At 47.2% G+C, this 13,140-nt stretch overlaps 1 protein-coding gene across 1 annotated transcript; it reads right to left on the bottom strand.

Annotated features, from left to right (window-relative positions):
• Positions 1 to 1,712: 1,712 nt before the first annotated feature.
• LOC308359418 (uncharacterized protein) lies at positions 1,713 to 6,204 on the bottom strand (the record flags this gene model as incomplete). The annotated part of the gene is made up of 8 exons (XM_080830449.1): positions 1,713 to 1,771; positions 2,350 to 2,503; positions 3,602 to 3,666; positions 4,657 to 4,751; positions 4,874 to 4,941; positions 5,021 to 5,225; positions 5,863 to 5,964; positions 6,188 to 6,204. The coding sequence occupies 7 exons, from the start codon at positions 6,202 to 6,204 to the stop codon at positions 2,471 to 2,473; spliced, it is 585 nt and encodes a 194-aa protein (XP_080686575.1). The 3' UTR covers positions 1,713 to 1,771; positions 2,350 to 2,470.
• Positions 6,205 to 13,140: the final 6,936 nt, after the last annotated feature.

Genomic DNA, 13,140 nt, shown 5'->3' with positions numbered 1-13,140 from the left:
AACACAGGCAAATCCGCAGGATACTGGGACTGAAGTCCCGGGGAGGTGCACAGCTATAGGCAGGGTGGTGACACAGATGCAGAGGCCTGGTGACAGGGCTCCAGCTAGGGGGGCTCCTGGTCAACCCTGACTCCCCCACTCACAGTCTAACTCGGGTTGAGGTGACAGCGTCCACCCTTCGCCAGGTCTCCGTCCCGTCTTCACTTTTTCTCACTGGGGGACATAACCTCAGCCAGACAAGGATCCCCAAAGACCATGTTAAATTTCCCAAATGTCCACGACAGTCTTTCACATGGTTCAGAACCTTCGGAAATTCAGGGAAACAAAGCTATTCATAGACTACGGATGAACGGCTTCATGGCAAACCCGACATTCTGAGACAAATGACGGCGTGATCCGCACTGTGTGCGCGAACACATGCAGCAGCCAGTGTGGACTGCACGGTGTCCTCACACTCACTCTCAAGCTGCTGGCCTGTCGGGAACGCCCTCACCCTCCCTCAGAGAAGCCCAGCCTTTCCCTGAGCACCTCCTGCCTTCTCGGCATCCACAACCTCCTCTTTCCTGTCACGTGGGGCTCCCTCCCTTCCTTCTGGAGACATCTCTGGTTCTTCCCTTATACGGAACACACCGTCTATGTCCATTCATCAGTGTGTCCCTCCCTTCTCTCACACACATCCTCATTCCTCACATTAAAAGCAGGCCTCATCCCTCCCAGAGCACAGAGCATTGTCAGTGTACCATGTGTGCGTGCACACCTGCTATGCCCAGCTTTTGGAGAAGGGCAGCTCTCCATCACCACAAGGGACCTGCCAACCCCCTCAGTATGACTGGAAGACAAGGTCCATCAACTGTATCTACAGAACAACTGGAAGAAAGTTACCATGTCCTTAGTGGCCTTCACTCTGCCATGACATGAGAGGCCTGTGGGCAGCACCCCTGGTCCTTGTGGAGGACGCTCCAGCATCTGTATCTGACTCACGCCATAGAAAAGACAGAAGCTTCTCCCCCTGGAAGTGACTGAGCAACATTCCAATGAACCCTCTATGCCTGCCTCCGGCATCTGCCACTGTTTCTCGTTCTCACCTCCCTGACTGGATAAGAGTGCTTCCCACAAGTTTCCAGACTGCAGTGGACAAGGGCAGACCCCTACCCTAATGATCCATGAAGGGACCAAAGCCCTATGTCAGCCATTTATACAATTAATGAAATGACAGCTCGAACCCTACACGCTGCAGATGAAGTGAGAGGTGTTTCATCCCTCCCAGAACTACAAATGCAGATGCTGGACGTGCACGACAGTAAGAGACAGATGTCTGCCATTGTGCAAAAGAGACACTTCCTTCCCAACAATGGCACCTGCCCATGCTCAGTGTGTGCAAAGAGCCAGGCATACGCATGTGTGTCCTGAGGAACTTCAGATACTTAAAAGCACCCCATCCCGGTTTCCCTTGAAGGTCAAGCCCTGAGCACAAACTCTGCCATTGCTCCACCGACACAACCACGAGATGATGATCTGCAAACAGAGATGCCTGTAAGCTCCGCATGAAGACTTGCCACTTTGAATGGGAAATGACACCACACGCGGACCCAAGAATATACCCAACACACGGAGGTCAGGACACAGTGCTGCCCAGATCGGAACAGGACTCCAGAAATGGGTACAACTGAAAACACCCCTGTACTTACTTGGCTCTTCTCTGGGACCTTCTTGGGCACAGCGCTGCTATTGTCCCCATGAGCTCCACAGGCTTCTGAATGGGAAGGAAGCCCTAGAAGGGGCGGAGGTGGATTCAGACTGGTGAGGACCACACAGGATTCAAGCCAACCCTCTCCCCCTGCCCCAGCCTCTTCCACACTCTCCCTCAGTTGGGTCCTTCGTGTTTCACACAGGACTCCCCTGACCCCTGTGGGCGATGGAGGGAACAGTCCCTCACCCACGTGGATATGACCACTCTGCCTGGGGAACAGACGTTTCCAGAACTAATCTATAATGCTGGACAACTGGGGCCTCCACACATGAGAGTGATGTGAAGGTTGTGCTTTCTCTAGCCCAGAGGCCAAAATATCGTGCCTGTGTAGTGCACCCAGGCAATGCTTCTATGTCTGTCCTCTGCGAAATGTCAATTTTCTTCTCCATGGCAGACACGTGCCGCCCAGGTCTGTACAGTGAACCAGACAGTCCATGAGATGGACGTCTACACAAAGTGGAGGAATGTTACCATGTCCTCACTCGGGCTTATCTTTGCATTGCAAAGCCTTGTGGTACCACCCCTCCATCCTCTCCACCAACAGAAGTGGCTAAACTATGAATATGCTTTACGACTCACGTCGATTCAGATCATCTCACCATGTGGTGGAGGAATGAGGTGTGGCTGAGGCCCCCATGCCCACCAGTGTGGAGGTGGAGGAGGAGGAGGGAAGCCTGGTAAGTTCTGCCCCACGTGGTAGGGCATACGGAGGGGCCCTGGTCAATGAGGAAACACTCTCACACCTGTACCGACCTGCTGAATAGACAAGAAAATATTTTAGTGAAACAGACAAAAGTTGCAACACCAAGAGAAGAAACCCAAACAAAGAGCTCTCAGCACCCGGCTCCTCCTCCAACGCCACGTTCCAGGAGAGCTGCATCGTGCTACAAAACTTACATGCCCCTCCCAGCTGGCACCAGTACAGTGAGGAGGGAGAGGGCAAGGGCTGTCACAGGAAGAGCCTGTCACCAAACATCACTGCCCATGTCTGCCCACGTTCACCAGCAAGAAGTAGTGTCTTAAAGATGAAAAAGGATCACTGCCAACTAGTAAAGCAGCACATTCCAGACATGGGGGCATCGACATCCAGGACACTTCCTCTTTCCTCCTAAGCCACCAGAGAAGATTTTGTTTTGGTCAGAATAGAGAGAATGAGACGAAACTGAATGCCCTTTCTCCACAAAGTTTCTGAGCCACTTGAGGGGAATCGTTTGCTTGTAAGTCCCCGACTCTCCCATGGCTGCCTCGCCTCCTGACAAAGGGTCCTCTACTCTCTACAGTCTCTGTCTATGGACAAAGACCCTTGAGGTATTAGGGGGTTGTGGTATGACAGAGGCACTGGAAAAGTGTTTTCCGAGGAACATGATACCAATAACCCTTCTGTACACTTAGCAGTTGTGGCACAAGTGTGAGGCAGTCCTCCCATTTTTCATCTGTGAGGACCTCTGCAGACATCCTCCCAGGTTAGTCTCCTGACCCAAAACCAAAAATGCTCCTGCTCCCACAGGAAAGCAAACCACAAGGAGTCAGCAGGACTACCTGACTTCACTGTGGAGTGAGACGTCATCCTCCTCGAGTTATTTACACACATGCGTGCGCACACACACACACACACACACGCACGAGGTGAGCATTCTACCATCACGTGTCTCTAAGCATCTACAGCTTTGGGAGGAAGCATGAAATTGAGGATCTCTAACGGAGCAGCCCGGAGGCTCCTGGGTGAACAGCGTGCATTCTGAAAGGGATGATCCCAGGACACACACAACACCACAAGGCCAGGACAGAGTGCTGTCCACACGGCAATATATTTCAGAAACGGACACAACTAAAAACACCCACAGCACTTACCGTAGCCATCTCTGGGTCCTTTCGAGGGCCGGTGCTGCTGTTCATCCTGGGAACCGGTCTAGGTGCTGATGAGACAAAGGACAGAGGTTTATTGTGGTTTGCGGGCCCTCCATGCCTTCCTCTCCCATCTTGCACTTGTTCCCAAACTCGGGTCCCTTATCAGAGGGTTTCACCTGTGACTCAAGTGACTCCTTTGCTAAGAGAGACACCAGTCACCTGACTCTTGCGGGTGACACTCCAGGACCCTGGTTCCAGTGTTTCCATAAGTAATCCATCACGTGTGGACAGGTCGGGGTACAACTGGCTGGAAATCAACACTAAAATTGGGGCGCTCAAAACACATCAGGCAAATCTCTTTTTCTTCATAGATTAAAAATCTAAGTGAGAGTAGCCTTGGGTAGGTGACATCCACAAGCCCCCAACATGAACGGCCCACGTTCTCTTCTCAGGCCACAGGTGGATGGTTCATTTGTCCAGCCTGCGGATGAGACCTAGCATGTGTGACTGGCCAACGAGTAAACATGTCAGAGAAGAAACAGACTTTGACAGTTGTATAGTCACGAACAAAGAAAAGATAGGCAGATTGAGCAATAAAGCTATGGCACTGCACAGAGAACATGAGAGGAATAAAATACATTTCATTGATGAATATGGTCTTATAGATTACAAATAAAACAAAAATACAGGAACCTCCATAACGAGTAAATAAATGCCCTTTTTCACAAACAGTCTTTTATTTCCCCAAGGCTTGACCACGGAGTCAAGGTGGGAAGGGAGCTCGGCTCCCACCTTCTCAGGCTCAGCTCTTCAGAAGGCGGTGGCGGGGGGAAGGTGTGGAGGGGCGTGAGCTCCACCTGTCACAGGGGCAAGTGTCCTGCTGTCTGGGGGCATATGAGGAAAGCACCCTCCTGTCACCCCTTCAGACAACCTGCAGCCCTTCAGTAGTGCTTGTGATTCTCTCCAGGACACACAGCGATCACCCACAGGAACGGGAGGGACACCATGTGGTTTCACAGCGCCAATCAGGCTGCTGCATTTCACATCGTGCTCCCTACCTTGCCACAGAGGTTTCTGCAACTCAGGCCTTCCCGGCATCGGTCCGTGCTGCGTGGATCCCACACGCAGCCTCTCCCCTTCCATCATGCGCAGTCTTGAACACAGAAAAAGAATGGACATCTCTAAGAATCACAACACCACGTCCTCTCCAGGCACTAAACAGCAGAACCATCACCCCTCCAAACACCCGTAAAAACGCACGTCAAACTCTCACACCTGTGTTTCAGGTAGGCGTTCTCCCTGCTCTGCTGCACTATCCTCCTCTCCCAATCCCGAGCCTTCATCTGCGGGGGAAAAACACACCCACCTTCAGTTGTGCCCCACTGTGCCCCAAACGAAGACCAGGAAAAGGAAAACACTTACCCAGTTAGCCACAGCATTCCTCTCCTGAACTGCGATCTGAAAAAAGCCAACACACCAGAAGCCCATGTTTAGGGCGCTAAGGGCCACTACCATCACCTGCAGGGGGCGCCAAGGGGTCAGTGTGTTGGGCACAACTCCTGTTACCTGGCCTTTGAAGGTGAACTCGCCCTCCAGCCGCTGAGCTTCCATTTCTTCCACTTGTTGTCTGTGAGGGACAATTGTTTTCATCACACAAAACCCAACACTGGGTGTGATTTTCCATCATCTGCCCAAGTGACCAACCTCAGACAATTGATCCTGACACAGGAAACACTTTCACCTGACTATAATTGGACAGTAGGGTCAAAGCTATTGTTACAGCCTTTCCTTAATCGTTTTTCTTTGCCTGCAGGTTCAGAATTCACATAATTTCCTTACCCGTTTTCAATCTTTCCCTCAGTTATCACATGACAAGTGTCTTTTGTCATGAAGTTCTATTCTCCTTTAACTTCTAGCCTCACCATGGTTCCCAGGGTTGCAAAGGCCAGCACCATCAGACGGCACTACAACGTTTACAGGTAAGATTCATCCTAGGACAAACCACTCTCCTCACGATTAGGACAACTGACACCCAGGACACTGGTGTGGAGCCAGTTTCCACAGAGTCACGCCAGTGCTGGGGATCAGGACCTGTTTAGTAACCTAATTGATTTGTTCCTTATCTTTCTGTGTCTCTTAATTCTCTCTGGATACATCCTCTGAATTTTTGTGTATATTCCTTGAGTCCTAATAATGTACAAAGATGAAAAACACAAAGGGAACACGGATTTCAGGAGCCATTAGTATGTAGTGTCTGGACTTACCTATACTTCTCCATTTCTTCTTTGGTTACTTTCAGATCTTCTTCAGCAGCTGACAGCTCATTCCTGGTTGCATTCAGTTCATAAATGGTCTCTTCTAGCTTCCTAAGATGGGAAAGGTATATACATTGTCCAGTAGCCAAGGTGCCAAGTTTCTGCCATTTATCCTCCCAGCACACTGGATGGCCTAGGTTTGAATGTCCCTGCTAAAAGCACAGACCGACAACACAACAGGGAAATGAATGAAGGCCCCATTTAGGGTTAAAGAACAATCAAACTCTGGCTGCTGCCAGTTCCCTGCAATCGGACTGTCTTCATACTTCTCTACTTCAATTCATTCCCCATGTCGCCAAATAACATTGCACTTTGGGCCCTCTCAGAGTTGGTCTTTGGTTTGAGACGGTGAAGGCCCATTTCAATTCAAAGTGAAAAGCCAAGCCTGACCAGCTACACCCATTAAGATGAAGCAGTGGCCCATCATTAGTCCCACACCTCCATGGGGAGGCCTGATGCTCAGACCAAGGCTGGGCAACATAGTCAGCCCAAAAGGAACCTTCCAGAATATGGCTTCACTGGCATGGAAACTCACTCCCACACATCTCTAGGCTTTAGAAGTACAACCCTTGCCCCCTCTTGAAAGATCCTGGTGTAGGAAACGGCCAATCTTAGTGCCAAAAATATGTCTTCCAATAATCCATGTGAACTGTCACATACTCAGGGTGTTATCTCAAGGGGACAGACTTCAGATGGAAAACTGTCAACTCCATTGAGTCAACCTTCTTGAACAAGACCAAGTTCATGGATAGTGAAGGCAGCAAATGGCGATGTTAGAAAGGTTGGTTTGCTGGGCTGCCCTCAGACTCTTTTGTTCATGATGTTGATTCACAAGGTTTCAACAGGACACATGTCAAGAATCACGTGCAGAAAGACTTTAGAAACTGAGACAAAAGCTCTAGAAAGAGAAGGACATGAACATCTGCTTCTGGTCTCTCAACTATCCTTCAGCAAATGTCTTCTGGAGCGGCAGTCAATGTGTGGCTCAGGTATATGGTGTTGAAGAGAGAAAGGTGGTCACGACACTGGACCCGCCCCAAGAAGAACTTACCAATGAACAGAACCCAGGTGCCTGTGAGAGAGAGCAGCCCCTACCCCTGGAGTGGGAAGAAAGAACACAATGCTGAGTCTCCAGGGAAGACAGAGAACAGTTTTGCTTTTCAACAGGAATGAGGGACTCCAACGCCCTGATCTCCTCCTGAGAAACAAAAGGAAACACTGGACAAGAGAGCAAACATGTGAGGGAATGCACCCAATTTCTAAAGAGCCCATGAAGAAACATGAGAACCAGATGGAGAAGGAGGAAGCCTAGGAGAAAGCCAGCCTGGCAGTGGGAGCCAATCCCATTCAGCCAGCAAAGATGAGGCTTAGTAAAACTGCAGGCCTTGGTTGGGATCCGGGAGAGTTACACCTAGAAAATCATGTGGAGGGGAACCAGGGTGGCTCAGTCATTAAGTATCTGCTTAAAAGTATTTGGTTCAGGTCATGATTCCAGGGTCCTGGGATGGAGCCCCACATTGGACTCCCTGTTCGGCGGGAAGCCTGCTTCTCCCTCTCCCACTCCCCCTGCTTGTGTTCTCTCTCGCCGTGTCTCTCTCTGTCAAATAGATAAATAAAATCTTTTTTTAAAAAGAAAAGAAAAAGAAATCAGGTGGACAGGAAATACCCTGGCCTTCCTAGTGATTGGGCTGCAGCAAATTATCTCAGTTGTACACCAGATGAAGGGACCCAGTACTGCTGGAGCCCCAGCCCACTTTCCACAAAGAAACTTCCCTTGTTTCTGCAGGAAGAGAATTCCATTTCTCTCTCCACATTCTGGACCCAAGTCTCATGCTGAACAAGAAATGGACCTAATGCAGGACTGGTAAGAGCAAGTGGTGAGAGTGAAACTGAAAGGACAGTGTAGACTGACCCAGAGGGGATCCAGTTATCAAAGTGATTAATGCTGGACCTTCCCCCTTCAACCCCAATGAATCACACAACAACGTGTGGCAAGTCGTTAGGTCAGAAAGGGAAATGCAGGTTACACACATTCAAGACAGGAAGGGCAGGCGCAATTCTACGGAATGCATTTGGCAAAAGTCCTCTAAGATCCAATTCCAGAAGTTCCAAATACAGTCGTCTAGACTTGCCACCATGTAAATTCATACAACAGTATCCATGACAACACAGCAATAGCTTACTCTTCTGCAGTCACTTTTTGTCTTTCAGTGAACTCCACCATCATATCCACTTTCTTCTTTAGCAGGTTCAATTCTGTTTCTTTAGCTGTTTCCTGAGAACTCAGGGCATCACCCTGGTCTTCCAGGAACGCTTCAATTTCTGGAAAGGATGAGTTTCCTTTTGAGTGTTTGTGCCATGACCCGAGAACTTGGTTTTGATGGGAAAAGGAGAAGGCCAAGACCGTGAAGGCAGGAAGGCATTCTTCCCCTGCCCGATGCAAACTCATTGCCACCATATGGAGATTTCTTCCCCGAAAACAACGTACCTTTCAATTCTAGGTTTACGGATGTCAAGGCTCTCAGCTCTTGAACCCACAATCCAACTTGGACCTTTAAGACAGATTTGAGAAAAGACATATGAGGGCACCTAGCAGGACAGGATCATGGAGGGCAACAAAGAAAGCCCTTGAGCCATAAATAGAATAAGGAGAAAGTAAGGAAACTAGTTCATGTCAAAAAACACACAAATGGCTTTCTTAGTGGAACAGATATAAAAAAAAAACTTCTACTATACAATTGGGCTTGCTACCGCCCTTCATCACTCACGTATTTTGTGGGATAACTTGGAGGGCAGCGCTGAATGATGTGATGATTACCCAACTGTGAAATAAACCATCCTTCCTAGACCTTGAAATAGCAAACCTCATCATGGTGGTCCTAAGTGAAATCGCAGCTCACTGTAGAGTTGGAGCTGCAGTTCCCAGACGCCCACTCTCTACTGAGTAAACAGCACACGACTACACTGCACTCACCTCACCCGATGAACCAAAAGCCTCCCGAGCCACATTATAGGACAACTAACACCGAACTCTTACCGCATCCACTTTCTTGATCTTCTTTTCTCTCTCAGCTTGTAAGAGAGCCTGTTTACGATGAAGGGTGTCCTTCAAATTTTCATTAATCTCTTCCACCTTTTTGATGTTCTCCTTCAAGAAAATATATTGAAATATATATATGTATTGAATGAGCAACAATGATTCATTCCTTGGGGCACTTGGGTGGCACCTGGATGGTCCAGTCTGTGGAGTGTCTGACTCCTGCTTTCATTTGCCTCAAGTCCTGATCTCAGGGTCATGGGATTGATCCCTGCATCAGGCTACACACTCAGCATGGTGTGTGCTTGGAATTCTCTCTCTCTCTCCTTCAGACCCCCTCCCCTCACTCTTTCCTTCTCTCAAATCAATCAATCTTAGAAATAATAATAATAATAATAATAATAGTAATTCATTATTTTTATTTCTGTTGTTAGAACACAATTCCGGTAAAGAAAGGATTCTTACTTTCAATTTATTTACTTCAGCAAGGGGAAGCTTATGTTCTCTCTTCGTTTCTGCTTGTTTCTTTGCTTCCCTGATCTATAAAGCATACGAAAAAGGAATCAGAATCCCAAAACAGCATCATGTTAGAGAATCCTATCTAACAATCCTATCTAACTCCTTTCACAAAGAGAGAGCCAGTGCTCTACATTCGTGAAGTTTCTCTTACTCAAGGACCACTATGGATCCCATGAAATAGATCGCTAGAATGAACTAGCAGAGGGGGAAGTAACCAAAACGAAATCATAAAAAATACGTGAAAGGGCACACATACCTTCTCCTCCCAACTAGCTATGTTTTTTTCAAGATCCCTGTTTTCCTTTTTAAGGTCATCAATCTTCTTCTTTATTTGGTCTAAAGTATCTGAAAGGAGAAAAAAGAATTTTAAGATAATTAGCAAAACCAGCGACATTGAACAATCCCAGTGGGATTGAATAATCCCACCAGAGACACATTCTCTGACACTTGGGTGTCACTAACTTGTTAGCATTCCCATTGTGCCTGAAGAAAGCAAGCACTCACAGCGATGAACAACGACATTCGATGGTTTCCAAAGCGCCTGACGGCCACTCAGGCCGTCGACAGCCAGCACCACAGAATCACCACAATCCATGAGCCCCAGACACTATCCATTATCCCCGCTGGCACACATTCTATTCCATTCATTCTCCCCTGGCAGGAAAGTCTCCCTCCACTTCAGACTCAAAACCATGGTTTAATCCTCTCCTAGGACACATGCCCTGCGTGGCAATATCTGCCTTCTTCTCTAAGTGTAGCCTGTTTGCTAGACTCAGAGAGTTTTCTCCTCTTGACGTTTCACCAAGAGCCAGCTCATGGCGAAGTACTCACTCCGGACCGCAGGCTGTGATCATCGCTTGCCTCCTAAACATCTCTCTGCAAAATTACACCTTGTATTCTCCCTAGTCCCACGAGGTGTTCCTCCTCCTGGCCTCTTAGAGATGGCAACTCCCTCCACGTTGTCACTTAGACTCCACATGGGGAAGAGAACCATTTTCAAGACTTAACCAGTCAGTGAGACATCAGAAGTCACCATATTTATCCCTCATCAAATTATACCCGTATCATACACCGGTACCGAGAATTTTTGGCAAAGAAAACTGAAGCTGAAAATCTTACCTTCATATTGTCGAGGCTTTATCTAAGAGAGGAAGAAACAAAGATGAGCTGGATTTCAAAACATACTACGAGTAAAAATCTATAGTCCAGATAAGTACCAAATTTGTACTCCAAAGATATTACAATAATCACTTGGCTTAGCAGAATGAATTCACAGGATTAAAAAAGAAGACAAAATTAGAATTTCCTGATTAAGTCATCATAGTTCACAATCCATTTCTGGTAAACAGCACAAGTGTGTATAACTTCTTTTTGACCCCCAAATCTATTTGCATTCTATTCAATGAATGTTCAACCTATTCGATTTTGACAAGGGATCATGCAGACATTTACAAAATAGTCATTATTTCACCATTTCCCTAGCTTTGTTGAATGTTAGTAACCATACAGTTTGTCATTAGTTTTTTTTATTGTATATATTTATTGAGATAGAATTTAAACATTGTCTCCAGCTGTACTGAGATACAAGTATAAGGTGTACAGTGCGTTGATGTGATACATTTACAGATCCCAAAATGACTACCACCATGGCTGATCCTTCAGCCTGCCCCATGGTTGCTTTTTGTGCTGTATGTAATAGACTATTGCCATTCTGTGTCTTCGGATGAATTTAGTGCAGGTTCCTGCCATCCTAATTACAACACAAAACATTCCCGTCACTGTCAGTTTGTTCAGTGCCTCTTTCCACTCAATTCTACCCTACAGGTGCTTGTGTGTCTTTTTTGTCTTTCATGGGGCAAGTTTCTGGGAGGCATCCATGTTGCGTGGGTCTCGAATCTCTCAGATGGGAATCATCGCAAATCATTACAGTATGTGTGACCTTTTGTGTCTGGCTTCGCTCATTAAGTTCTTTGTGGAGATGAAGAACCAAGAGAATCAGCAGTAAAACATGTAGGAAAAATTTGAGATTCCATAATGGGACAAAGGGAATAGATGTTAGGGTCTTGGCAGTGCCCCACATGGACTATTTTCTGGCCAACAGAATGGTCTTGGAGAACCTTCAGATTGGAGCACATGCTGAGTTGGAAGGAAGGTATTAGGTGATCTGTAGAAACCAGGGAAGCTTGGTAGGCACCATGGGGGAAACCTGGAAGGGCATCCATGGGTCCCTGGAAGAGCTGGTCTTGACTTCTACTCCAGCTAATTATTGTTTGGCTTTCCTGAGTTTTGCTCTGTGGTTCTTGAACCAAACCTGCAGTACAGTGGGGTGGATCTCCAGTTTCAAGGCCATTTCTTTCTGAAGGCTGGGGAGAGGGGTATGGGTTCCTGCTAAGCAAGGATGCCAAATCGGCCAGTTGTTTTTCGGTGAACGTGGTTCCTTTCCTTTGTGAATGCTTCTGGTGCCTTCCTTTAGGAAGGTCCCCTGTGCTGGACATCCCGAGATCTAGCTGTGTCCCCATGCTCTGGACCTGTGTCTCTCTCATTAGTTTTTGATGCAGTGCTCTAGAATTCACTGTTTGTGTATAACACCCAGTGCTCCATGCGATAGGTGCCCTCCTTAATACCCATCACCAGGCTCACCCATATCCCCACACCCCTCCCCTCTAAAACCCTCAGTTTGCTTCCCAGAGCCCATAGTCTCTCATGGTTCATCTCCCCCTCTGAATCTGCCCCGCTAATTCATTTTTTTTCTTCCTTCTCATAATACCCTCCATGCTATTCCTTATGTTCCACAAATTAGTGAAACCATATGATAAGTGACTTTCTCTACTGGGCTCATTTCACTTAGCATATTTCCTTAATTTTTAGCAACACAATATCTGCACTGAAATATAGAACCTGGGACTATTTTAAAGTCCTTGAAGGAAGGAGGAAAGAAGGCAGGCAGGAAGGCAAGGGAGCAAATGCTCTGTCAAAGATATGACTCTTTCCTTCTCTAGAAAGCTTTCCTGAAACCTTACAAAGCGTTGGCTCTTTGCTGAATTCACACGCGGTTATGGCACATCAGGTGCTATGAAGTTTCCCAGACTGTTACAAACGGAATGTCATCAACAAGAAGTAAAAGCCATCGAATGAGAAAAAAGAGTGGCCCATGATGAGAGATGAAGCAGAAGCCACGACAGAAAGACAGCTGATGTTTCCAAAAAGGGGAGCCAGGCATTTCAGACTCGAGTCACCCTGATGTTATTACAGCTCAATAACATCTAGGCAAGACCTCATTTTGACACCATTAACATATTTCCCCTTGCAAAAGTTTTACAGGATGATGAGAGTCTGAGGCCAACCCCCAAATCTTGCCAGGATATTGGAATATCACCACGCTATCAACAAACCAGTCATAATAATGTTGTTGGGGAGAGTGCATCAGTGCAGGGCAATCAGAAAACCATAGTTATTCCTTTAATTTCACATGTTGATTAGGAACCTCTGAGCTCCCCTGGCCCTCGTCACCAGCCCCATAGGCAGGGGAAGTGGAAAGGTCGACGGGCATACCAAATACGTAATATTTTTCTTTTCTTTTTGAAGGGAAGTTTTCTCCATTGGCAGGGAGAGGGGGAATATTCCCATTTAGAAAGACACTCAAAAGGGTTCTTTCTTCTTAGAAAGGTCTG

This window comes from Martes martes (assembly GCF_963455335.1).
Source record: "Martes martes genome assembly, chromosome: 18".
In the NCBI taxonomy this organism is placed as follows: Eukaryota; Metazoa; Chordata; class Mammalia; order Carnivora; family Mustelidae; genus Martes; species Martes martes.
Note: the sequence above shows the minus strand (reverse complement) of the source record. Positions and strands in the feature narration are given on the sequence as shown.